The 27,134-nt window shown below is 51.9% G+C and overlaps 1 protein-coding gene across 2 annotated transcripts; it reads right to left on the bottom strand.

Annotated features, from left to right (window-relative positions):
• Positions 1-861: 861 nt before the first annotated feature.
• Positions 862-23,390, bottom strand: ZDHHC5 (zinc finger DHHC-type palmitoyltransferase 5). 2 transcript variants are annotated; one of them, XM_043481633.1, is made up of 12 exons: positions 23,225-23,390; positions 19,076-20,267; positions 11,674-11,795; positions 8,206-8,363; positions 6,948-7,120; positions 6,701-6,803; positions 6,057-6,148; positions 5,162-5,294; positions 4,377-4,500; positions 3,874-3,983; positions 2,553-3,409; positions 862-2,146 (listed from the first exon to the last, which is right to left on the bottom strand). In XM_043481633.1, exons 2-12 carry the CDS (start codon positions 19,177-19,179, stop codon positions 1,981-1,983), a joined length of 2,142 nt encoding a protein of 713 aa, XP_043337568.1. In that variant the 5' UTR covers positions 19,180-20,267; positions 23,225-23,390; the 3' UTR covers positions 862-1,980. The 2 variants fall into 2 exon arrangements, with proteins under 2 accessions (XP_043337568.1, XP_043337569.1); XM_043481634.1 differs by lacking the exon at positions 23,225-23,390 and adding an exon at positions 22,564-23,087.
• Between the last annotated feature and the right edge of the window lie 3,744 nt (positions 23,391-27,134).

Below are 27,134 nucleotides of genomic sequence, written 5' to 3'. Positions count from 1 at the left end.
AAAAAAGGCAGCCTGAAGTAGCCGACTCAGTGGAAAAGATGCTGATGCTGGGAAAGATTGAGGGCAAGAGAAGGGACCGGCAGAGGGTGAGAGGGTTGGATGGCATGGTGGATATGAGTTTGAGCAAATGCTGGGGGAGAGGGGACAGCAAGTGTGGCATGCTGCAGTTCAAGGGGTTGCAGAGTCAGGAACGACTGAGCGGCTGAACGGAACCGGCACAACTGAAGTAACTCCTGCAGCAGGCAGGTCCAGAAACCACGAGAAAACCCAGCTGACGGCAGCTTGACCCACGCCCAGTGTGACATGGCTGAAGTCTGTTGGTGTGAGCCAGGGTTGATCTAGACCAGCAGACGGAAAACCACTCATTCCACTCGCGTTAACCTAGGGTTTCAGGGAGGGTTTAGACTTCACTTGCAGACAGGAAAAGAAAGGGCTCTGGCCAGCTTTCTGAGATGAGGGTCTAAGGGTGCCTGTTTAAATGAGGACACAGCGTTTTGCTTTCAACAGAAGAGGTGGCATGAGATGTCACACTGCCCCCTACGTCCCTCTCACGCCGTGATCATCCACTGGCTCACCTCTAGCTGCGTCCAAAAGGAGCTTTACTATCCAGAGGAAATGGTGTTAAGGGACTGTAGGCAAAAATCAAGAGCTCTCTAGACTCTAGAAATGAAAAGAGTTTTGGTCGTTACAAGAAATCACTTAAGTAAAAACAGGATCTCTTTTGTCTCAAGTGGCTCTCTTCCCCATAGTCCTGCTTACGGATGGGCCCGGACCAGAGACGCGTACGAGGTCGTCCTTGTAGCTTCCCATCAGAGATCAGTCACCCTGCCTTTAGCACACAAAATAACACAAGTCAGGGGGGCTGGTTAGATCAGGATTTCTTTTTATTCCTTGTTGGTTTAAAATGGCTAATCAGAATAAAAAATAAAAGGGCCTCTGTCTAGAGGCTGGGGTTGCCCCTATTTTTGAAGGTGAGAACCTAGGTATCCCATCTACCCAGCACCATACTGAGGTGGGCAGAGGGGGACTCCCAAGGGACAGCTGGAGGGGCCTCAGCCTGCTGCTCCTTCTCTTAATCCCGTTTTTGGCATGTGATGAGAAATATTGCTTTTTGGATTCTTCTTTCCCGGCCTTGGGTTTAAAAATGTTAACCGTGTGAACGGGGGAGGAGGGCTTTGAGGGGCCCGCTGGAGAGGCCCGCTCTGCTCCCTCTCCCCCAAGAAGGGGGGTCACCCCAATATTGTTGCTGGAGCTCTGCCAAGCCCTTCTCCTGACCGCCCCCCCCCCCCACCACTCAGGGCTGAGGCGCCCTCCCCAGGGGAGACTAAGTGCCGCTGAGCCTGGAAAACAACTCTCCTCTCCCAGCCCTCCTCTGAGAGACCCCACCCCGACTCTCCCCCGCTGTCTTTCCTGACCACGCAGCACCAACAGCTCGGGGTGCTGTGTCCCTAGATGGTAACTGGGACCCAGAGCAGGAACCACAGGGAAGAGGGAGACTTCAGTGGCGTCTGCTCTCCTGCTGCTGGTCTGAGGGGCAGGAAGAGTAAGGGCCCCTGACTCATCTCCCTCCCTCACCTTCCCATCCCAGGATAGATATATAATTTCTTTGATATTTATAATATATATATATATATATATATATATATATGTACACACACACCTGGTAACGCAGAAGAGGAAAAAAATAGAATCCGTAACAATAATAAAAAAAATTATTTCTGGTTTAAAAATGATCTGGTTCCCTCCAGGGCGAGCAATTGCACAAATGTCCACTGAGTCTGGTCCAGGGGGTGAGGGGGGCAGGGTCTTGAAAGGTGGAGGGGGGATGCTACCCCAGTCTTGGGGCCCCAGCCCCCCTGCACTCTATGAAACACCCCTCCTCTTCTCGGAATCGGCGTTGACACGTCCGTGCAGGGGAGGGCCCCTGGAGGAGGGAGGTGGCCCGGGGGCCCTTTGGTGCAGGTGCAGAGGCGGCCCGGCTCACACGGAGATCTCGTAGGTGGTGCCCCCCACCCCTGACACCTTCTTGACGCCGCCCCGCGTGGGGCTGCTGAGAGGAGGCTGGCCCGGGCCGGGGGCGGCTGAGCCTATGCTCTTGGGCTGTCCGTTGGATTTGCTGTAGGCGGTCTTGAGCTGTACTTCATCTCTGGGAAGGAAAGGAGGGGGGTCAGCGTGGGACACGACACAGCCAAGGGACGCACTTAAAACAGGCTGAGAGAAAACGTCCCCTCCACACACGCCTTTCTTATTCAAACACCCCCTTTCATCTTGCTGTCCCGTTGACAAGCGGCCTGCTTCCCTCTCTCCCGTATTTATTGCTTCTCTCCAGTAGCAGCCACACTGTTCAGTTCCTCCCAGGCAAACAAACTGCTTTTTAGGTGGACAAGACTAAGGGAAACGCCCTCTCCTCAGTCTCAACAGGTGAGGCCCAGGAAGGCAGGCAGAGGACGCGGGACAAGGCCGGGCTCTCCCCGGGCAGGGCGAGCCGGGTCCGCGCGCTGGAAGGCACCGGGCGCCCCGAGGCCGCCTGCAGGCAGGCCGTGGGCACTTACTTGGGCGTCAGTAACGGCTGCAGGGCCACTTCCTCCGTCTCGGGGACCCCGGGGGGGGCTTTCTGGCTGCTGTAAGACACGGAGCGGCCCAGGTAGGGGGCGGGCGGGCCTGGTTCAGGGGACGCGAGGCCCCGGCCCCTCAGCCCATCCGGCTTGCCGAACCGGGGGGCCGCTGGCCGTGCCAGCGGCGCCTTGCCCAGGGGCGAGCGCTTAGAGTCGTCGGAGGAGGAGCTGGTGCGCGGCGCGTGGCCTGAGCCGGGTGTGCACTGGACGCCCGAGTCCCCCAGGCCCGGCTCCTCCTCGCGGCCGGGCGGCGGCGACTGGCGCAGCAGCTTCTCGCGCTCCTGCAGCGAGGCCACGATGTGGCGTGACAGGTTGTCATAGCGGACAGGCGAGGGCTCGCGGGGCGCTGGGCCGCTGGGCACCAGGCGGGGGTGCCGCTCGGCCTCCCGCTGCTGGGCCAGCCGGGCTGACAGGAAGGGAGACGTGTAGCCCAGAGGCGGCTCTGGCTCCGGGCCCGCCTGCACGGACTCGAAATCAGGGCTGTCAGAGGGCGTGAGCAGGCTGTCATAGGACAGGCTCCCGTTTCGTGTCTGGTTGGCCAGGCTCTTATAGGAGGTGGAGGTTGTGCCCTCGGAGCGGATGGACTGCAGCTGGCCCATCTCAAAGCCCGTGCCCTGGGCAGACTTGAGGCTGGAGGAGCGCGAGCCGCTGGACAGCGGGTCAAAGGGGAAGCCTTTGCCGAAGGTGGGCGAACGGAAGCTCTCGGGCTCCAGGCTTGGCTCCGAGCGGTAGCTGGGATGGCGGCTGCTCTCTGCGATGGAGGTCGGCTCCTTGAGGCTGTCCCCGCGACTCAGCTGAGGGAGAAAGCAGAGCCGGCTCTCAGCCGCCCCTCCCGCAACAGACTCGAGGCCCCAGAGCCCAAGGAGTCCGTCACAATCAGTGTGTGTCATGCGCCAGCAACATGCTTAGAGTTCACCTGCATTCTCTCATTCAACCTGAGGCTCATCTCTGATTAGGAACAAATAACCTCTCATTGTAAGACGCAGGGAATGAGGCACAGAGGTTAAGGAACTTCTCTGTGACGGTGGAGCTGTTTTGAACTCAGAGCCGAGGCTGTCCGAGTGCGCCCATCCAGGGGGCCACAGGGCCCCTCTGGGGTGAGGGACACACGTCAGGGAGACTCGGCACCCCTAGTGCCGACACGGAGCAAACGCCTGTGTCTCCTCTCCCTGCGGTGCTTCCTGCCCTCCTCCCGTCCCCGTGTCCCCAGAGCAGGTGGCCGACACCGCAGCCCTGCTTCTGGGGGCGTGCTCCGTACCTTGGCACTGGACGAGTGCGGCATGGCGGCTGACGCGCTGCTGCTGTGGCCCGGCCGGTACTTGTACATGGTGGGCGTGGGGGGGCTGTCCTTCCCCAGCAGGCTGCTCTCTGCAGGAAAGAGCCCAGGGGCAGCACCTCGTAAGCCGCGCCCTCAACTTGGCTACAGCTGCTTAAAGTACAGGGGAGATGAGGTAGGCACAGAGATGCCGCGCACAAGGGAAGGCCCAGGAACACACACGAGTTGGCCGAAATGAAGACTAGAGACTCAGACCAGCCCAGAACCGACAGTGAGTGAGCGCAGAGACCCTGGGACGCTCTCCGGTCTGTCCAGAGGCTGGCGGTACACGGACGGCCCTGTCACGGCCCGCGCTCAGTGGAACCCCCCTCCCGCTGTCCGCAGAAGTGGCTCAAGCACCGCTTGCTGGGTTTTCTCAGTCACAACACAGCGGCCTCCCCCAGCCCTTGCCATCTCTGCAGTGATCTCACTCCTGCCGCACTCACCCTCGTTAGTGGCCAGGCTGAGGTGTGTCCGTAGCCCCGTGTAACGGCTCAGGTCCGGCTTAGGCGGGGGTGGCGGCTCCGCATCTGCTGACTGGCTTTCTGTTACCTCCAGGCTGCCTTTAGACTGGAGAAATGAGGCAGAAAGGAGCGTCAGGGCAACTGGAAGTACGAAACTGAGGGGGGGGGGGTGCGTCGTCATGTGCTTCTCAACTAGGCAAGGAGAAGCCAGTCACTCTGGGGATGGTGCTGGAGAGAGAGAAGTTTTCCTCAACAAGGGTTTCATTCTGTCATTTATTTCCAGCAACAACTACTTGTTGAGCTCCTACCATCCATAAGCTCTATATTAAGTCCTAGGAAGAGAAGCGAAGGAATAGACTCAATCTCTACTATTAATAAACTTAAAATGTAATGGGAGAAGAAATTACATATCTAAGTAACTTACGACAAACCAGAAAGTGGCAACTACATTAAGAGATTTAAACAAAGCAAGCTTCCACCTCTGCCACGGATGCGGCTCCCCGAGGTACCCGCCGTTACTCCTTGCACCCCTACCTCAGTCCTCCTCAGCTCCCCCTGGACGCCATGGGAGCAGCTCCCTGAGGTACCCGGCGTTACCCCTGCACCCCTACCTTAGTCCTCCTCAGCTCCCCCTGGACGCCATGGGAGCAGCTCCCCGAGGTACCCGGCTTCACTTCCCTGCACTCCCACCTCAGTCTCCTCAGCAATCCCTGGACGCCATGGGGGCAGCTCCCTGAGGTACCCGGCGTTACCCCCTGCACCCCTACCTTAGTCCTCCTCAGCTCCCCCTGGATGCCATTGTCCATGATCTTCACGGTTATCTGGCCATCTGACACTTCGGGTCGAAGGAAGGGTGGTCTGATGACAATTGTCTTCTCTTTCTTTGGTCTCCCCAAATACCTGAGTGTCAAGAGTGAGAGGGCTTTTATTCAGTCATTCAGAACTATCTATTGGCTGCCCACCCTGTGGAAAGCACTTTTACAGATAGAAGAAACAGTCCTAGCAGGCCAGGGGAAGACCAGCATTGAACTAATTTCTTCGATTCTATGAAGTACAAGACCGAAAGCAAGGCCAGGCCTCTGGGCAGACACACCCAGCTCGAGGCACTCTGGAGTAAATCTCATCCTCGCCTCTCCAAAGGGAGTACCACCTAAAGAATGCACTATGAAGAAGGAAATGGCAACGCACTCCAGTAATCTTGCCTGGAAAACCCCATGGACAGAGGAGCCTGGCAGGCTACAGTCCGTGGGATCGCGAGAGTCAGACACAACTTAGCGACTAAACCATCCACCACTACAAAGTGAATATATGCCTAAAGATAATGTGTGAAAAGGATATTTGCCATATACTAGCTAGTTTTTTGGTGGGAGGGTGGGAGTCAAGGAAGACTTGGGGTTTTTCCATCAACTTCCATTTTATACTTATTTATAATGGCCATATTTTTACTAATACTGTAAAACTATGGAAATGAATAAAATACTAAAAGTTCATATAAAAAAAAATAAAGAATGCACTAAACTCACAGGGTCTGAAGGTCGACACTTCAGCACTCCCCATTCTAGGAGAACCCACCCTAAAAGGCAGCCCCCCACCCCAGAACCAACCCGAAGACGACGGGCGTGTGTGACCGAGGGTGAGCGCTGGAGCTCGGGGCAGGCGTACCTGGGCGCTGGGGAGCTGCAGAGCACACGGCTGACGTTGTTACAGCAGCCGTTGGTGAAGGGGTTCACACCTCCCCGGAACTTACCCGTAACCTGGACAGAGGGAAAAAGGACCAAATCAGTCCAAGACAAGGGGACCATGACCTCCAGGAGCCAAAACACCCATCGGTGACAACTCACTGTGCACCCACTACCTGGGAGGCATAAAAATGAGTGACGCACAATCCTGCCGTAAAGAAGCGCGTGTCTGTGGTGACTGCGAATGGGAACTCAGGTCAGGGTCATCAGTTCAATTTCTGGGTCTACCTCACGGTACCTGTCTGACCCTAAACATCAGTTTCTTTATGGAAAGTGGGGATCTCTATGTAAGAGTAAGCAGGTAAGGTTAGCTGCTATTATGTGCAGGAAACTAACTACAAGCTTCCTGAGGGCTGGCCCAGGTCTTTACTGTTTCTATCGGCTCAGAGCCCAAGTCGTCCAGTACCAAGGACACAGTCTATAAATGCTTATTAACTAAGACATGGCCTGTTCTCGTGCTTACATGAGGAATGTGGACACCTCATCACAAAAAGTACACACTAATCCCGGGGCTGAGAGACATAAGCCCGCTTTCCCATCATGGCCTCCCATCACGTCTCCTCCTACCTGTTCATTGGTGGTGCGTCCCCTGGCCACCAGCACCACGTGGAACCCCGTGAGGCCAGCGACCGGGATGAAGAACAAGCCAGCCACACACATCACGGCCATCCTGAAGCCAGCGGTCAAGGAGAGCAGAGCCCCGCGGCCTGGCCCGCCCCGGCTCCTGCTGTGGCCACCTTCCCTGTGGCCCCCGCCGCCACGGGCCCCCACCTGCTCCCTGCCTCGCCCCCGCCCCACAGGCCCTGAAGGATACGTGACGGCCGTACGGACCCCGGAGAGCTCCTCCAGGTGGTAGAGGACATAGAGGAGGCCGAAGCCAAACACACCCGTGATGTGGGCCGTCAGGGAGAGCAGGAAGAGGAAGAAGTAACGGTAGTTCCGGCGTCCGATGCAGTTGTTCACCCAGGGGCAGTGGTGGTCAAACTCCTGTGGGCGAACAAGGCAGGCTGGGGCCACGCATGACGCCACTTCCGTCAACAACAGCAAAACTAAACGCCGCTTTTAGCAATGTGTGATCACGTTCACCATTTAGTTGCAAAATGTAAGAACAGACTCCTGCAGTTTATCTATCGATCTGTAGGGCTTCCCAGGTGGGAAAGAACGGTAAAGAACCCGCCGGCCAAGGCAGCAGACATAAGAGACATGGGTTCCATCCCTGGGGCGGGAAGGTCCCCTGGAGAAGGAAATGGCAACCCGCTCCAGTGTTCCTGCCTGGAGCATCCCATGGACAGAGGAGTCTGGGAGGCTACAGTTCAAAGGGTTGCACAGAGTCAGACACGAATGAAGTGACTTAAGACATCAATCTGTAACAAAGACCTTCCAGAAGTTGATCAAAGGCCAAGGCCATCTCTCAGTTTATCCTATGTGACCAAGGAACTCTGACAGGGACAAATATCAGAGGCTTGCAAATACATTAAGATTTTTCTTTTTTTAAAAAAAAGGCTTAGAAAGAAAATCTAGTAGGCAACTGCTTATAGCCAAGTAAAAATGGACTGGGAAAAGGGTTAAAAATAAAAGACAAGGAATGCAGAAGGACAGAAAGAGAAATATAATTGTACAATTTGTTCTGCATTTTTAATTTGAAAATTGCACGTTTATTTTTTAATTTTTCTCCGCGTATAGCCACTCTCCCATGCTGTGTCAGCTCCCACTGTACACACGTGCACGCACGGACGCTCGCTTGCAGCCCTGCCGCTGAGGTCGCCCAGAGCACTGCACCGCGCGTCCCCAGGGGCTACCTGTGGTGAAACGAGCTCAGCAGCCTGACGGTGTGAGAGACAGAGACAACACCGACCAGGACAAGTAGCCCAGGAGCTGGGCCGGTGTGGGAGCGCCTGCGCCTGCCCACCCAGGGGCCCTGCCGCAACAGCACACCACACGCCACCCCTCACGCGTACATCGCTGCCAGCACTCTGGCAGAGCGAGAACAGCCCCGGGAGCCGGCCACGGCCCGGAGCCCACAGGACTCGGCCGACTCCGCGGGCGGGCCGCCGCGTCCCGCCGGCGCTCACCTCCACACAGTTGTCGCAGACGCTGCAGTGGGAGCAGCGGGGAGGCCGGTAGAAGCGGCAGGTGGCACACCACTTCATGCGCACCTGGATGCCCTTGATCTCCACGGTTTTGTAAAGGGGCGCCCGGAAGTCGTCTTCTTTGTCTTCATCCTCTTCAGCTGCAGAGAGGAAAAGTTCCTGAGAACACGGCTGTGCTGCAGCTGTACTAGGCACTGGGGACGCAGTGATATGCCTTCAGGGAATGCGGTCTAACGGCGAGGGAGACTAGGAACCGGCAGCTCTAACGCTGCGAGATCAGCTCTTTATACAACACCGTGGAAATGAGGAAGTAATGTATTCTACACTGGGAAAAGCGGTTCAGGAGGATGACTCAGAGGCGGCTCTGATATGGATAGGCTGAGATTCTTGGTTTACATATTATGAGTATATTTCAAAAGAAATAGATGATTTACATATCAAAGTACATATATAATGAGTCTGCATAACAGTTCAGTATTTACAAGTACACGACTGAACTACAGCAATCCAAATAGGGAGAAACGAACCAGCGTGAAGCTCCTCTCCACGCACAGAGCCATTGGCCAAAGGTCTCCCCTGGCTCCCTGTACATGTCAGTGATGCTTCTTGGTCCCAGACATTCTCCTTACCTGGATGCCCTTTCAATTTTCAGCTATCAGAAACTCACACAGCAGAAAGCAATACAACACTATAAATCAACTATTAAAAAAAAAACTCACCACCCCACTTCAAAACTTAAACATTATTTGCCTTCATCTACAGTACGCAATTTTCATTACTTTAAATTATTAATCTAAAAAAAAATACCTATGGGAAGGAAAAATTAAATAAGTGATGGTGAAGTTTTCAAATTTACTGAGTAAGGGAAATGCTAACAACATAACTAAGTTAAAAGTACAAGGTAAAGAACTACAAAAACTAAAAGATCCCATTTTGAAAACAAAAACAGATATACATATATGTGCCACAGGTGATGGTGTGTATAAACATTATACGTATATAATATAATACACTTCAAAATAGTGACTGAAAGGAAAAATATGACAATATAATAGTAGTTATCTCTGGGCTGTGAAATTACAGGTGACATTTATCTGTTTTGTGGGTTTCCCTTGTGGCTTAGCTGGTAAAGAATCTGCCTGCAATGTGGGAGACCTGGGTTCAATCCCTGGGCTGGTAAGATCCCCTAGAGAAGGGAAAGGCTGCCCACTCCAGTATTCTCGATAAGGTAACTGGCACATTTAAGAGAAAAATTAGACGTCATCAACAACAACCGTCAGCATCAATTTCTCTTTCTACCTTATTCCACCAATGCTGGTCCTCACTCTTGCCTTCTATTCCAGAAACAGCCTAGCTCTGTGAGCATCACCCTTCCAACCAGGAGAGGACAGCATCTCTTCCTCTGGGTCACTCAATTACCCGCTTTCCTCAACTTCAGTTTCTCTCTCTTCTCTGGTTCTACCTCCTCATGCTACCGACACACTAATGCCTTCTGTATCAGGAAACAAACGAGACCCTTCCCTCTCACCTAAGACACTCCACCTTCTGCCTTCTCTGCTTAACTTCTTGAAAGAATAACCTTAATCCTCACGGACGCTGCTCCCTCATTTCCCATTCACTGCCTTCTGAAACACTGCAGTTTTGGTAATTTAACTGTCTCTCTCCCACATACATAAACACACAATTAAACTGTTCTTGTTGGGAATTCCCCAGTGGTTCAGTGGTCAGGACTCAGCGCTTTCGCTGCTGGGGCTTGGGTTCAATCCCTGGTCAGGGAACTAAGATCCTGGAAGCTGCACAGCAGAACCAAAAAATAAAGAATCCTGTGTGTGTGCTGTATTTTTTTTTGGCCATGCCATGAAGCCCTGCGATCTTAGTTTCCCAACCAGGGACCGACCCCGTGCCCCCTGCAGTGGACATGCAGAGTCTTAACTACTGAACAAAAGGGACATCTCGAACAATTCTTATTAAGATCACTAATTTCTTAGTTACTAAAACAATGGGCAACTTGGAGTTTCCACACTACTGACCTTAATTTCTGACACCACCAACCATCAGCTATCTCATGAACTTCCTTAGCCCCCACTCTGTCCAGCTTCTCCTCCTCCTTTCTCTTCTTGCTCAGTCCCTCCTCAACAGCTCCTTCTCCTCTGCTCATTATTAATCAAGGCTGGTCAGGCTGACACCCGGTCTTTCCTAACCTCATTCTACTTTCTCTAGACAATCTCACTCCTGCTGCTGACAAAACTGCATGGCTGAGGGCTCTGCCATGAGCCTCACTACTGAGTTGCCACTGGGTAACTGCACCTGAGCAACCCATTGAAGTGAAGTGAAAGTCGCTCAGTCATGTCCGACTCTTTGCAATCCCATGGACTATACAGTCCATGGAATTCTCCAGGCCAGAATACTGGAGTGGGTAGCTTTTCCCTTCTCCAGGGGATCTTCCCAACCCAGCAATGGAACTGGGGTCTCCTGCTTTGTAGGTGGATCCCTTACCAACTGAGCTATGAGGGAAGCCAGAACGATCCATTGAGTATCTCAAATTCAGCGTGTCTGAGATGCTCTGTCATGCGTCCAAAATAGCTCAGCGTTGCTGTGACCTGGGTCTTAGTCCACAAGAACCAGTGTCCAGCCTTCTTCTCAGTTAGGAGCGGTGGGGCCAGCCTAGAAACTGCTTTACCCTCTCACTCTCGCCTAACAAGCGATCAGTCATGAAACATTCTCCTGGGTCTGAATCTGTAAATCCAGCTTTGAACTCAAGTTCATCTGGTTTGCATTACTGCAGGAGCCTCCCAAAAGGTATCTATCTGTTTTTACAAGAATTACTTTTGTGAAAGGAAATCTGATCCTGTGATTCCTCCAGTTCAAGACCTCTTGCTGTCCAAAGGAAGAAGTGTAATCTGTGTAATACACAGCCTTTCACACTTGGCTCTGGTTTACCTTTGCCCCCCACCCAACCCGGCGCTGTCTCCCACCCACCGCACTCTGTCTCCTGGTCACCGTTCAGTCACATGCGGCTCCCTCTGCCTACAGGGCCCACCCCGCCCGTGCTCCACTTGGGAAGGTCTTCCCTCGCACCCTCCAGCAGCATCCCCCCGTTTACCTGGGCAGGGTAAGCGCACCCTCCCCGAGGTCCCACAGAGCCTGTTCATGCTTCCACTACAGGTTGTATCACGCTGTTACTCTCTGATTCATCTTAGATATCATCAAAGCTAGCAGTAATGCCCAACCCATACGCCTGAAATAAATATCTGCTGAATGAGTAACTGAAAACCAGAATTGACCCAAAGTGGATCACAGGCCTAAAAGTTATAAAACCCTGACGTGCTTTTCACCATTAGACTACAGGAGCATCCCAAAATGCTAGATCCCAAAGGCTCCAGACCAATCGTGTATGCCAAAACTCATTTTTCTCAAAGGCAGTTCCAAGAGAGAAGAGGGAGCTCTTACCTCGAGGGAAGATCCCTGGGTCCATGAAGGTGGCCATGCTGAAGTTGGCCAGCACAAAGAGAAACACCACCGCATTGTAGACGGGCACCGCAGGCGACACGGACAGGCTCAGTCCCGGACAGCTGCACAGACGACAAACACAGTGAGGGGCTGCCGCGACACCCGGAACAGCGGCCGTGTAAAAGTGTAGGTGTGCGCGCCCCACACCTACATACACATCTCCTGTGGCTCACCTTCGCTGTCTCAAATTATCTTCATCCTCCCCAACAAGTGGGTCTAGTTTCCCAGGGAAATGCTCATTTTCGATCAAGGTACAAGACTCATACGCCCTTGCACCGAAGTCTGTGTTCTTCAAATTCATTCTTACCCTGTGGTTTGCCACGTGTCATGGCCTCTGTCCTGACCACCTCTTAACCAGGCCCAGGAGCGAGGACTAAGAATGTGACCGACACCAGCTGCAGTCCTGCTCTGGGATAGCCTGAGGCCCCTGGACCTCAGCCATGCCCCACTGACCCGCACGCTGGCCCAGAGCAGGGGACAACACCTGCCTCTCTGGCTCCAAATCACTCACCACTGCTTAGAGGTTCTTCAGATCCATTACAGATACAAACATTCATCAGATACTTCACAGAATTTTATTCAACTAGAGGCTAGTTCTCAGGGTAAACAAAGGAAACCACTCATAGATACGGAAGGATACCAAAACCCTGAGATCAATAAATGAAGCAGAAGAGTGGAAGAGAAAAAAGAGAGAGAGATAGAACGTATCAGAGTGGCCCTAAATCCTGCAGGGAAAAGAAACTGGCCACACGTATCGAGTATTCCAGAGTTCAAACCATGAGAAGGCTTTAGGGAACTTCTTGACACCGAGAGTGAGCTGGGCCCTCAGCTTCTGTCAGGACAGACATCTTAGGAATGCAGCCCACTCGCCCTTTCCCCGAGGATGGTTCCTGCTGGTGTCAGGAGAACAACTGATGAGCTGCCTGCGGGGTCCCTGGTGTCAAACACCCTCTCTTCCGGCTCAGCTCAGAAGAACTTCCCACTACAAGACAGTGGCTAAACACCCTAATCTGCTCTGTGGCTGAGAACTTAATCTCCAGAATTAGGCCAGCATCTGTCCTTGTCCCCCTTCACCCAGACCAGCCGGAAGGAGAGGAAGCGTTCACTGAAGGAAAGAGATGCCAGCAGAACAAGACAGCAACTGACTTGGGAGAAGTAATCCACAGCAGGCGTGGATTCTGCTGAGAGCGGACCTGTCTCCATCCAAACAATAAGCACAGCCCTGAGCGATGATTCAGGACGTTCAAAGAACAGAGCTCCTCAGTGAGGAACAAGCTAATGACAGGGCTTCCCTGGTGGCTCAGCAGTAAAGACTCCGCCTGCAAATGCAGGAGACGCGGGCCTGATCCCTGGCTGACAACGTCCCCTGGAGAAGAACATGGCAAACCTTACTCCAGTATGCTTGCCTGAGGAAATCCCATGGACAGAGGGGCCTGGAGGGCTACAGCCCATGAGGCTGCAGAAGACTCGGATGCGACGGAGTGACTGAACAACACAGCGATAAACTAACGATAAGAGGCCAAACTGTCACAAAGCGTCTCCCAAGCCTTTACCACCACCATCTATTTATTCAAATTCCATTTAGCCAATCATTAAAAAAAGACTGAAGTAAATATTCACAATGCAAGGCTTTTTTGCACAGTAACTATCAGTTAACTCCGCCTCTCTTGATGGGCCAGTACCTAACTGGGAGACAAAACCATGAAGCTAGGGCAAAGGCACTGATTTCAAGGAAAAACAGACCTCCAGTCATGGCTCTAGTTTTATTCTGTCAGTCTCCTACGGAAGCCTCTTCCTCTGGGGGCTGATTCAAAAAAGCTGACCCCACACCTTGGCAGGGTTTGGGGTGGAATATACAAGCAAGAAGGCAGAGTCTTCACCCAGCCCCACCCAAAGCGTGACCTCCTAGGTCCACGGAGGGAGGGAGAGAGAGAAACTGAAAACCAGTCAACCAGGTCAGAGCCCCTCCCCGCTTCTGAGCTGTCACTTCAATTTCCGCCCAGGGAAGAGGAGAAAGGGTGACTCACTTGACTCCTACAGCCTGGGAAGATAATTAGAAGGGAAAAAGGAATTAAATCCTTAGAACACTGAGGTCCCTGTGATTTAAAAGTCTCATTCCTAGAACTGGCTACTGTGGCCTCTGGAGCTTCAGGAAAAGCAAGGGTCCCTCCGTCTCTGAGTGAAACTATGCTGACCAAGAAGGACAAATCGGCCCCATCACTAATGTCAACCTTTCCGACCCAATCCGGTCCTCAGTTTCTGCATTTCCAAACAAAGCAAATCACTCCATTTCTTGGATATCCTGCCAACGACCTGCCCCTGGATAATGAACTTTACCCCTTACAACCTTCTGAATATCAACCCCTTCCAACTGAAGTGTGTGACTCTAGAATAAAGTTCCCATCTCTGTTCCAAAATAAAAACTAAAAGTTCCAAAATAAAGCCAATCCCCACTGTGGCAAGTATCTAGAAAAGATGCAAATAACTCCACGGCATGGGCGAGCCTTGCTCCTAGATTCAAATCAAAGACTACTGCTTCCAACCTGAGCACTCCAAGTTGGGTACATCCCACCAAGGAGAGGCCTTGAGAGCGGGGCCTGCCCCTGCCATATCCCACATCCTGCCTGGCTCCAGGGGGGGGCTTGCCATTGCTACAGTACTTTGCCAGATTCCTAGGTGACCCCCCCAAGTGGCCTGTCTCAATCTGCTGCCTTGGATGGGAGGAGGCGAGGCCTGAGCCGAGGAGCTGTTGAGGCTCGTCCTCCGCCAAAGGCGGTAATCAAAGAGCTCCGAGCGCAGGGAGTGGCGTCGCTCAGAAGGCTGGCTGACTCATGGGTGAGACTCCCAGACCTACACCACCCCAGGGAGAACAGGTTCTTCTGCCCGCCGCTCCAGCACTCCTGTTTCCAAAGCCAAATGAAATTGGGAGCTGCTGCTAAGTCACTTCAGTCATGTCCGACTCTGTGCGACCCCGTAGACGGCAGCCCACCAGGCTCCTCCGTCCCTGGGATTCTCCAGGCAAGAATACTAGAGTGGGTTGCCATTTCCTTCTCCAAAATTGGAAGAGGGGGTTTCAATACTCACAGTACTGAAAATCTGTCCCCCAGCCCTAACTCTTCCTATTATATATCTATATATGTGTGTAAAATTAAATTCCTGGTGAGAAAACTAAAGTAGGAGTCAAGAAGCTTTGGATTTCAATCCTGTCTTCATCAGTGCTTTGCTATTGTAGCCTTAGGTAATTTACAGGAAACTGCAAGCTTGTTACGTCAGCTACATCACACAGATAAGAGAATGAAAGAGACAATGTCTGAGAAGAGCTTACGATTCCTTTTAAACTAGCTGGTTTAATAGGAGCATTCACAAGATAGAAGAAACAAACAAAAAAACATTATTAACCATCTCCATCATCATCAATTATCATTCCAGCCCCACCTCCCTCCCTAACTGCACTTCCTCGGTACCAGATTCAAGAACACAACAGAAGTATTTGCTCCTAAAGGACAGGTCTATGCATTCCTGCCACGCATAGCATCTACTCTGAGTGTTATGCGGGAGTGTTCCTTGGCGATGAGGCAAGCCTAGAAAGAACGTCCCACTTATTGCCCCGGGGGATCCTCAAGATTCCACGGAAAAACAACCCCTTCCCTTCTAGGTGGGTAAATTTCTCATGAAACACTGGATTTGTCCTGTCTTCTCCAGACTGTCAAGCAGCCGAGTACAAGACTGAGGACTTGGGCACGTATTCCTGGATGAGAAAACAACGTGGGAAGGAAAAGAACCACCACTGCTCAATTAATGCCCTAGATCACGAGGCTGCTCCCACTCAAATCAGGTGCCAGCACCTCTGCAGTCATGAAAAAGAAACCCAGAGGGAGAGTCACCGAGGCTGCCCAACTCAGCGGGTGAGACGCTGGAGGGGCGAGCAGCAGAGATGGGAAAGGCGGAAGCGCCTCCACGGCTGGGGCCCTGGCAGGACCAGCACGGGTTTCTGGACAATCCTGACTTCCCTTCCTGCAGAGGATGACTCGCGGCCCAGACTTTACCCCCAGGCCTGCCCCGCCAGTTTTAGAAACAGACTCCTCAGACACTAGCTGACATAACTCCACAGCTCAAGGAGACTTCAGAGGATACGATTCAGTGACTTATTTCTAATGGTATTGCTAGGAGCCCTGAGGAGGGTCAGGGTCAGGGTCCCCAGGAAGGAAAAGAGGAGATACCCAGGGTCTGGGCCTCTAGGCGCCAGCCTCTCTTGAACCAGAGCAGTCCTACCCTTATACTTTATATACTGGGTTCCACAGAAGAGCTCAGTGCGGGAAGGCGGGGGGGGGGGGAGAAGGGGCATATTGCTTAAATAAACTCTCTAGGTCAACTTCCTCATTATACAGAGAAGACAGAGGCCCGCAACAGCTAACCGACTTTACCAGAACCAGCTTCCCCAAACAGGGCTTATTCCTCTCCCCTGGAATTGCCCGCTGCTCATCACAAAAGGAGATTCAGCGAAGCCAGGTGGGGTCCAGGCCGGTGACCTTAAATGCAGGGTCTATTACCTAATGGGGACCGGGAGGTTCCTTTAGCAGGCCCCCAACTTCCCAAACAGTGGAGAGAGTAAAGAACTACAGGGTCCCCGATCGCTCCTGCTTAGTTTCAGTACTGGACAAAGGCTGTAAATGAGAGGCACCCGGGTCACGGGGAAGACCTCAGCAGTTCTAGGCGAGCTCCTCTGGAGCAGAACTCACGTCTTGCTGACCACACCCAGCTGCTAATTTCTGCTCCGCGCTTTCCCTGCTGGACAAAGAAACACGGAGAGTGAACCGCGCCTAGTTACTGGAAGCCTCCACGAACTACACCTGCCAGTCGGGAGGGCTCGTCCTCCTCCTCCCAGGCCTGGAGGCTCCAAAGGAGCTCTCACCTGGGGCCTGCCCCGGTGTGAGAACAGCTGCAGCCTGGTGAGGAGAGCAGGGCGGCAGCAGGGGCCGACTCAGGACCCCAGCAGGAGCTGGTTCCAAAAGCGCCTTCCTCTCGTCTACCTGAAAGCAGTCTTTTTTAGACTGTCTATGGTTTTAAATGGAGAACTGAACCTCAGAAGGGACAGGGCGGTGTGGGCAAAGAGTGCTACCTCAAGCCAGGTATCTGCCTGCACAGGCGCTGCTCCAGTCAGCTGGAGGGGAAGAGACGAGCGCTTCAGAAGCCACGCGCGCCAGGGGCGTGAGACAGGGTGGCCATCGTGTCCCCACCAAGTGGGCAGGGCGAACCCGTGGCTCAAGGAGCCTGCCGGGGGGACTAGAGCGAAGCCTTAAGGCACTTCTCACTTCGGATTAGAGGTAACAACGGCAAGTAAGAGTCAACCCTGTCCTCCAAAATCCTTTCTCCTAGAGCTGAGAGCGCAGGGAATAAGGAGGGCCCCTGACTTTGTGGCACCAGGCAACAGGAAAGTAGGTTAAACAGCTTCAACTATCAGTTGAGAAAATGCCTATGTCAGGACAACTCTGTGGCAAAACTGGTAGAACCAGCCAAACACTTCAATGGCTCCAAAGGAGCAAATTAAGAACTAGGATTCTGCTCGCCCCAACTCAGGAATGGATGGGTTCAAAGAAACCACGGAGCCAGTCCCCAGTCTCTTCACTTCCCAAAGGCTTTGCCTCTTAAAGGAAAAGACTCCCTCCCCTACTAGGTGGGTCAAAGGGTGTCAGATGAGTCTTGAACCTGTCCCTCCTGACAGCACCACAAATCCCACAAAGGTACTAAGATCCCAGGTAAACATCCCTCGGTTAAAACGCTAATTCTACCTCAAGGTCATAACAGCAGAAACCAAAAGCAAGCCGGACACCAAAGACTCACTCCTCCTTTTTGGAAGGCGGGGCTGAACCCCGAGGGACTCCACAGGTGTGCTCAGGCCCAAAGAGTCTGTGACCTAGTCTGCTCTTCCGAGGGGGAGGTGGGAAGCAGGATGATGCTCATACCTTAGATAACAGGTTCATTCTTCCCTTGTTTAAAAACCAAATAGAAAAACACTGCATTTACTTTACATCTGCATTATTACTCTTTTGGTCAAACAACCCACAGTTTTGAGAATTCCTTTTGGCGTCAGAAGCTCTATTTGGAGGGAGGTGGTTCCTTCCCTCCTAACACAGACTTAATTTCTGTTCTACTTTCTCCCCATAACAGTAACTGCCCGCTTCAGTCATCCTTCAATGAGTCCAAACTGCTTTTATTGCCGATCACTCCAATTCATCTTCTTCTTGCCAGCCACCTCACACTGGCTCTAACCAGCACCCCACAATTAGGTTTGGCCTGAATCACAGCAGAGTCACCCCCCAGCATATCTAGCATGCTCTGATTGTTCCAAGAGCTACAACTAGAACACCAACTCAATGACTCAACAGTTTAAGGCTCAGAAGCCTGGTATATGTTAAATTATAAACAGGTAACAGTAAAGATGCTCGCCAGGTGGTCGACAGCTGAAGTAACAGGGAAAAGAATGAAGATAAATCACTCAGATCCCCTCCAGTAACAAGCAGATTAAGAAAGGCTGAATATCCTAAGTGGGAAGTCTTTCAATGCCAACTCAACTGCTTTTCCTAAAAGGACCATGGAATAGGAGAAATGCCTGCCATTCCCTTCAGCAGGAAGCACTAAAGGAAGCCTCCTAGGACTCTCTTCTCCAATGAAACCTGCTCTTTCCCAGCGGCCTTCACGTCTTCAGCTTTGGCCCTGAAGAATACAGAGAAAACCAGAGCTTCCCCGGGGGCCGAGGGCGGAGGACTCTGCCTTCACTGTGGGGGCCTGAGTTCATCCCCGGTCAGGAACCATCCTGCATGTCGCACAGCAGTTAAAACCACCACCACCACCACCACGAAAACCATCTGAGCAACACTAAAGGCCAAAACCGCCTCATTGGCAGACCTTCTAAATCGAGTTTGAGATTCTCCAGGACTGAGTTCCCGCAATTGCAAATCTAAGCTTCAGTGAACCTGGGGAAAAGCCATGACTACTCGACGAACCTTCCGTCGAGTCCAGTTCTCACAGAACTGACTGCTGAGGCTGCTTCATCCTCTCTGGTGACTCCCTCCCACTTCCTTTCTAGTTCAGAATCATCTAATGATGAAAATGGGTAGGAAAATAGGAAGACATCTGTGATTCCAGAGGAAGGGAGGCGGGGAAGGCAGAGGGTGGGCCTGGCCTTAACTCTTCTCACCACACCTCTGCAGTTTCCATTTACCTGTATTAGACCTCAAACACTCCCAGTCACTTGGCTTTGCAAGTAAGGAGCCAAACTCAAGAGGAAACATACCCCCCCCCTCCCCACCCCGCCCGATACCACTGCCAGGAGGAAACTCACGTAAAGGCAAAGAAGAGGGTCGTGGCTCCCACTAAGAAGATGGCGGCTGCTGAGACGGGAACATACTTGCTGGGTTTGAACCTCTTTGCAGACTCTGCGGGCATGTTGGAGCTCTGCTGGGAGATCTGCCCTGCCGCATAGCACAGGCCCACACAGAGGCAGAACAGACAAGAAAACGGGACGAGGGCGACCACGGAGAGAGGAGGACCGAAGGAGACCAGGGACACAGAAAATTTAGAATCACCACCCTTCCCCCTCCCAAATAAAACCAAAGGTCAAGAGATCTCCCAGGAAGGAAAGCACATGGGAGGGGGAAAGGTGACTCCAGATGACGAACCACCACCTCCCCAGAACAAGGCAGAAGGAGCGATTAAGAAACACAAGCGGTACAGTTTAAAAACCGGGGACACACAGGAGGCCGCACACATGCAGACGGCCGCAGGTGGGGAACACGGGCAGCTGGACAGGCCAGGGGACGGCACATGGAGGGAGGCAGGTCCTCCGAAGCGAAGAGGGGGGGACGGGGGAGCACAGGGCGCCTCTGGCGAGGAGAATGTCTTCGGAGGAGACACTGCAGCGCCACGACCACCTCACTCCCACCAGAGGCGAGCGGCGCTCGGGGGGCCTGTATTTCTAGTTCAATCCAAGGAGGGGCCTGGGGCCCCTGCCAGCTTTAAAGAGAAACCAGCTTCACTGCGCTCCTCGTCCCTCTCAGGCAGTTTTCTCAACGCCACCACTCCCACACCTTGACTTCAGGGCTTGTCGTCTGGCAGTGGTGGTTTAATTTTATTTACTTTCTCTTGATGGCTAAAGCTGGGCAGCAGCTGTTACAAGGTTGAGTTGTAAATCCTTTTCTTTGAAGGGGGAGGGAAAACAGACCCGAGAGAGTGTACGAGCGCAAGCTTGTCCGTCTTCAGTCTCTTCTTGTTACTCCCAAACCCTTCAAGGGCTCCATTTCCTGCAGAGTTCATGCAAAACTGAAGGGAAACACAAAATTCCCAAAGCCATGTTCTTCCCAATTAGCAAAATAAGATGAAGAAAAGCAATTCCACTTGATGATACTTTTGAAAGGTCACTGTGGATGAAAGCAAAATTCCCAAGAGGTCCCTGTTTCCAGGTTAGTCAGTGTCTCTGATCTTCTTTAATCTTGGGCTTTCTGGATACAGAGTTCAACTGGGTTATGATGCCTCACCTGGAGAAAAACAAATACCTTGATCAGAGAATTTTTTCACGGCATTTCTCAGAACATTGAGGCTAAAACCCCACAAGGTAGTCTATTAAAATGTGCCCTCTGAAAGAAGATGATTTTCTACTTCACTATGTTTATGTGGGAAGGACTCTGAACTGGGAAGACAGTGGGCTCAGAATTCCTCCCTCTTCCAAGTGCTCTTCATTTTGAAGAAAAAAAAACATGGCTTCACCTGGCCTCAGATCATCAGAGAACTAGCTCTCGACACAGATGGGGCCTGTCCCACCTGACACCGATGGGCAGTAACAAATACCAAGAATATCAAAATCTGAAAACAAACAAAGGCACAGCAGAGAAGGGCAGTCCTAGGAAAGAGATTTCCCTTTGAACAAAGAGAATATTTATTGCTACAATGAAAAAAGGAGGACAAAATTAGGACAGTCAGTCTCATTTCCTTTCTGCATATGTCTCTCGCGCTCTTATCCTTCTATGCTTTTTAGTTACAACCTTAAGAGAGGCAAAGGCTGAATTTTTCGTCTTCTGAAATAACTCGTGAAAGGATCTGGATGAGAAATGTCCCTGCACTGAAAGGTGCGATGCCCTCTAAGAGGAACTGAGTCAACCACAGGGGCGGGTCTTTCTCTTCCCAAGTCAACAAGTTTCTGCTCCGATATTGGCTGATATTGGCCGAGTAGGAAGTCAAGGGACCCCACCTTCCCTGGTATGATTAAGAATAGCAATTATTTCTGTTGATGGTAGTAGCAAAATAACACTGTGGATTGTATGGGATGCTTTTCATCTAGTGATGTCAAAGCACTTAACTCACATTATCTGATGACACAGTTCCTTATCCCACTCCATAAAACTGAAGGTTGGAGAACGCCTGAAGCCATCTACTAAGCAGTCAGGTTCAGAACTCACAGTTCACAGGCCCCTCTGCCAAAGCAAACCCTTCCTACCTTTCTCATCTAATATACTACCTGTCCACTGAAGACAACTTGGAATCTGCAGACCAAACATTTTACTTAAGGTTTTTTTTTTTCCATCCAAGAGGTGTGGTATCTCCCTAATACCAAGGACAGAGATGAAAATATCAGAAGTTTTGAATAGTGAAATATGAACGTACCCTGGAATCAATCACTTCCTCCTTTCTGTGGCATGGGAGACAAATCTTCCTTCAAGATGCACTCGCACTCTCTCTCACTCACACACACAAAATGTAGTTTTAGAGGGCCACACAGCATTATTAGAATAGATTGATTCCTAGAGGAATCAAAGCCCAACTTTCTGAATTTAGGCCTCAGTAACTTTGTTAACAGTGAGGAGCAAATTCTTAGTTTGCAGACAGTACTATTAAACTTTCCTCTCAAAGCCTCAAAGATTAGAGAAGATGAAAAATTGTGCTGCTTATATTTTATCTAGGGTACGATATCATTTAGATACCATATGTTATTTCAGATTATATTTTTCTGACAGGAAAAAAGTCACATGGGCTAATATTGCCAAAGTAATTCAGAGTCATAAAAGGCCAGGTCATTTGGGGAGGACAGTACTGGGAAACAAAAGTGATCAGCCTAAGATATTTAGAGAATATATATTAGAAATGACATGACAAAACCCAAGGAAGCACTGGGTCTACTAAAGTCGCACCAGGTCAGAGCAGAAGGATGTTCTGTGAGTAACCGAGAAGAGACTGCAGGGTGAGTGTGGTTCAGCAGAACCAGCAGTCTGGACCCATACCAATAGACAAAGGTGGACAAGCACGTGGATGACACCGTCAGGCACAGAGTACTCTATAGAAGGTGACCACGTATATAGAAAAGAAACTATGGAATGTGTTGTCTCACGGCTTTAAGGAAGGCTTAACACAAGTACCTCCTTAAAGGGGTGAATGGATTGGGCAGCATGACTGAGAGCACAAGTCCTGTTTGTTAAGATAAAGTGGTATAATACTGTAAATCCGAATGCAAAGTTATCAGTATATGAAGAATAATCCACATGTCAAGATACCCGCTGAACAGTCAAAGAGAGGTTTAATATGGGCGTGATCGTTATAAACCGAGGTAGCAAAGTACGTGGCAATACAAATCTTGCAAGTATTAGGTGGGTTTTATAAAGACTAGGTGATAATCACTACTCTTAAGAGATTTAATATTGTACAAAGGGATCCTGGGATTAAAAATAATAATCATAAGGGAGACGAATATAAGGTCAACCTAGACAAGATGGCATTAACCAAGAAGTGAAAACTCCAAGGCACAGACACTGTCTAGAGGATAACATATATCTGATCCCACACCTCCTTCCAGAACTTTGTCACTTTTACTTCTCATTTCGACGTCTCCATTTGGCCAGGTCGGTGAAACACTTTCAACCTTCCTGCCCCACAGGATTCCTATAGGCAAAATAATGGCCAGCGCAGTGGAGCTCCCACTTGTGAAAAGTACAAAGTACTGGAAGCAGGGAGCTCCGGGCTGGTGGGGGTAGGGATGGAAGCGGGCGGATGCGAGGGGACAGGTAACAGGATGAGGCTTGGGCCAGAACAAGGGACAGCAGAGCGGGGCGAGAGAGTTGAGACGCAGAGAGAGAGCGGCGCCCAGTCCCCACCCCGGGCCCAGGGCGCCGAGGGTCGCCGTTCGGGGCAGGGCCGGCCCACACGGAGAGGACGCGGTCGGCGGCCGCAGTGCCCCCAGGGGCTGAGGGGGCCCGCGGGACGCGGGCCGGGGGCGGCGGGGGCCGGGGTCCCCTCACGACCCGGCCGAGGGGAGGCCCGGCCTCTGCCGGTCGCCCTTCTCCGGGGCCCGAGGGTCCGGCCGCGGGCGGAGAACCCGGCCCGGACACGGAGCGGGGCCTCCCACCGCCTCCCCTCGCCGGTCCCCCTTCCCTGGAGGTCACGCTCCCCTCCCACCCCCAAGCCCCGCACTTCCGCTTCCGCAGGGGCCGCCGGCCCCGGCACTCACCCGCGGCCAGCTCCGCGTCGCCGCCGCCGCCGCCGCCGCCGCCGCCGCCGCCTCCCGGCAGTGCCGTCCGGCCTCTGAGAGGCAGCGCGCGGCCCCCGCACGCTCCGCGCCCGCCCCTCGACGCGCGCGCCCGCCCGGCGTCGCTCGCCTACCAGCCGGCGCGCGGCCGTTGCCCTCAGGGCCGGGTCGCCCGCCCTCCCCGCGCTCCCATTGGCTCCCGGCGCCGGGCGCGCGCGTTGCGTCTCGCGCAGGGCGCTTTTCTCTCATTCATGCGGCTCACGCCGCCGCGCCCGCCCCCGCGCGCGCTCCCATTCACCGTGCGGCCCCCACCCCCACGCCGCCTTAGGGCGTGAGCGCGCACCCCGGCGACCGCGGCGACCTCGCGGCCTGATTGGCTGCGGGAGCACAGCGCCGCGCCACGCGAGAACACACGAGAGCGCGCGCGCGCAGGGCCGTCGGGCTCCGCCGGCGACCGCCCGGGGAGGGTGGGCGTACTTGGGGAGAGTCAGAAATGGGGGAATGGCCGGGCGAGTAATCCCCCTTTCCTGCGTCCCTCTTTCCGCCCCTCCTGTATAGACACAGAAATCCTCAGAAGCAAAATATAGTTATATGTGTCTGCTGAAAGTTCTCAAGAACAAGCCGTCACCCTCCCGAATTCGCCAACCCCCCCCCCCCCCCAATAACTGTGGTACCAGCCAGACAGGCTTCTGAGGTAACCAATCACCCTCGGGCCCCGGCGTATTCCTGTTGCAGCCCCTCCGTGCATTGGCCAACCCCCGGCCACCCCGCCCCTTTTTGACGGCGAAAACTTTATTTAAAACAATCTTGACGGAGCCGTCCCCAGTCTGAGAGTCCCCCGGTACCAGCAGAGGTCCAGGATGATGGCTAGGCTTAGGCTGTCGCTTCCGCCTGAAGGGTCTGCCGCGACGGGAAGAATCAGTTTAGAGAACGAGTTAGTGTTAGTCACTCAGTCGTGTCCGACTCTTTGTGACCCCCGTGGACCCGCCAGGCTCCCCTGTGCATGGGATTCTCCAGGCCAGAATACTGGAGTGGGCAGCCGTTCCCTTCTCCAGGGGATCTTCCCCTCCCAGGGATCGAACCCAGGTCTCCCACGGATTCTTTACCAACTAAGCCACCAGGGAAACCCAAGAATACTGGAGTGGGTAGCCTATCGCTTCTCCAACGGCTCTTCTGACCCAGGAATCGAACCGGGGTCTCCTGCATTGCAGGCGGATTCTTAAGCTGAGCCACCAGGAAGGGCGAAGCTCCAGCCAAAGGCCCGGGAAGAAGAGAGAGGAGAGCGGGCACCAGCCTTGGGGCCCCAGGGCCACCCATGGGAGGAAGGCTCCGGGAGTGCGCGCGCAGGCAGCAGCGGCCCCTGGAGTAAGAGTTTCAGTTCAGTTCACTCACTCAGTCGTGTCCGACTCTTTGCCACCCCATGGACTATAGCCCACCAGGCTCCTCTGTCCATGGAATTCTCCAGGCAAGAATACTGGAGTGAGTAAGCCCTTCCCTTCTCCAGGGGATCTTCCTGACCCAGGAATCAAACCCAGGTCTCCTGCATTGCAGGCACATTCTTTACCATCTGACCCACCAGAGATATGTGTATAACTCAGTCACTTTGCTGTACACCTAAAACTCAGTTCAGTTCAGTCGCTCAGTCGTGTCCGACTCTGCGACCCCATGGGTGGCAGCACTCCAGGCCTCCCTGTCCATCACCAACTACGGGAGCCTGCTCAAACTCATGTCCATCAAGTCAGTGATGCCATCCAATCATCTCATCCTCTGTCATCCCCTTCTCCTCCTGCCTTCAATCTTTCCCAGCATCAGGGTCTTTTCCAATGAGTCAGTTCTTCGCATCAGACGGCCAAAGTATTGGAGTTTCAGCTTCAGCATCAGCCCTTCCAATGAATATTCAGGACTGATCTTTAGGATGGACTGGTTGAGCCTCGCTTAATTCCCTTAGTGTTTTGCTATAGCACAGGGGCTGGAGCCCCCTTGCCTAATCTTGGGCAGTCTGGAAATACAGGCAGGAAGGAAAAGGTTCTCCAGAAGGTCCTGTCCATGGGGAGCTGCTGGCCAGTTCTACCTAGATCTCAGCGCCACATTTTGCCCTAATTAGTCCTACACAGCTGTGAACCCAAGAGCAAGGCCCCATGTTCTCTCCTGATTTAGACCAAGGCCATTTTCTGCTCTGGCTATTACATAATAGTCTTTCAAAAAAGTGTTCCACCAGCCAGTTCTCTGAAGCCAAGGTTTCTCACCTGTGAAGTGTGATTCTAAATCCTGCTGTCTGTCCTCGGCTTTGGTGTCAAATGTTGCTGGTTTAACTGCTCTGATGTTTAGCAGTTAAGCGGCCAGGGAAAGGAGAAGGTCTACCTTCTGTTTTCTGAGGTCTAGTCTAGTTCCTTTTCTGGCATGGCATGTGTTAACAGGCTGTAGTTCATTCTTGCTAAAGGCTTCATCTACCATTTTTTGCAGCACACTGTAGAGTTCTCTTAATGACTGTGTATATTTTAAAAATGAAAATTTTTTAAACTTTCTACCTTATGGTAGGTAAAGTTAAGGTATTATTGGAGATAAAATATTTGTAGAGGCTTTTCTATTTGTAAACCAACTTGTTGCCTTAGGGAAAGATAAAATTTCATTTATCTATATTTTTCTTGGGTTTGTGGTTATTATTTTTTGGCTACATGGCACACCTTGCAGAATTCTGGTTCCCCAGTCAGGGATCGAACCTGCACCCCCTGCACCGGAAGTATGGAGTCTTGACCACTGAACCACCAGGGAAGTCCCTTTTCTTGGACTTTTAAGACTTCATTTCTCCAAGTTCACAAATTAGGCATTTTCCTTTTCCCACTTTCAACAGTCTAAGAACCTATAAATTGTTTTGTGTCTTAGTTAGACAGTGCTAAATGGGGATGAGCATTGGATATTCCACTGACCAACCACATGTACTAAACTCCCCTAGGACACTCCCCTAGGATTACTGAATGCCAAGGAAAAGCACGTGGAATCAAAGGTGATTACTGAATGCCAAGCTGTTAGCTGGATGAGTGCTGACAGTGGCATAATCACTATCCCAGGGTTTAGAGAGATTCCATTTTCTTTTCCAATTTTCCTTAGGATTGTGCGAGATATTTCCTGGAAAGGATGTTTAATAGAACACAAGATTTAAACTGATAGTCACTTCTGAAAAGTATTGCAAAGTAAAATCTAGACTAAAACAATGAGATATCCAGACCACCAAACTTCAAATAAGTTACTTTGCTATGTATGTCAAGTAATACCTCATAGTTTTTTTCTGGTGTAGTTAATCGGTACTTTTTCAAAGTATCTATACTTTTTTATCCTCTCTCCCAAAGTTTCCTCAATCTCAGATCCAATCTAGATGCTCAAGTAAAAAATGTGGGTATCACCTTTGATTCCATGTGCTTTTCCTTACCACTCTTATCAGCAAGTCCTATCAATTTTACCTCTGAAATCTCCTGAGGCAATCTACTCAACTCTGTTGCCCTCTTCTGAATCATTAATTCTCACACTGACCCTACCTCAAAAGTCCAAATTGTGTTCTTGCTTCTTTTCTTGCCTCTAGAATCCATTTTTCTGCCTGGCAGTAATCTTTTCAATGTAAATTAAAACATGCCATTCCTGTGTTCAACCACCTGCAATGGTATGAATTTTTGTGCCCCCACCCAATTCTTATGCCGAAATCCCCAGTATTAGGAAGATGAAACCTTTGAAAGATGCCTAGATCATGAATGTAGACCTTTATGAATGGGATTAGTGCTTTTATAAACAAGGCTCCAGAGAGTTGCCTGCCTCTCTCACTCTGTGAGGACACAGTTGAAACAGGTCATCTGCAACTTGGAAGAGAGCCCTCGGCAGAACTTGACTACGCTTGGTGCCT

This window comes from Cervus canadensis, chromosome 11 (assembly GCF_019320065.1).
Source record: "Cervus canadensis isolate Bull #8, Minnesota chromosome 11, ASM1932006v1, whole genome shotgun sequence".
Classification (NCBI taxonomy): Eukaryota; Metazoa; Chordata; class Mammalia; order Artiodactyla; family Cervidae; genus Cervus; species Cervus canadensis.
This window is presented reverse-complemented; position numbering and strand designations above follow the sequence as displayed.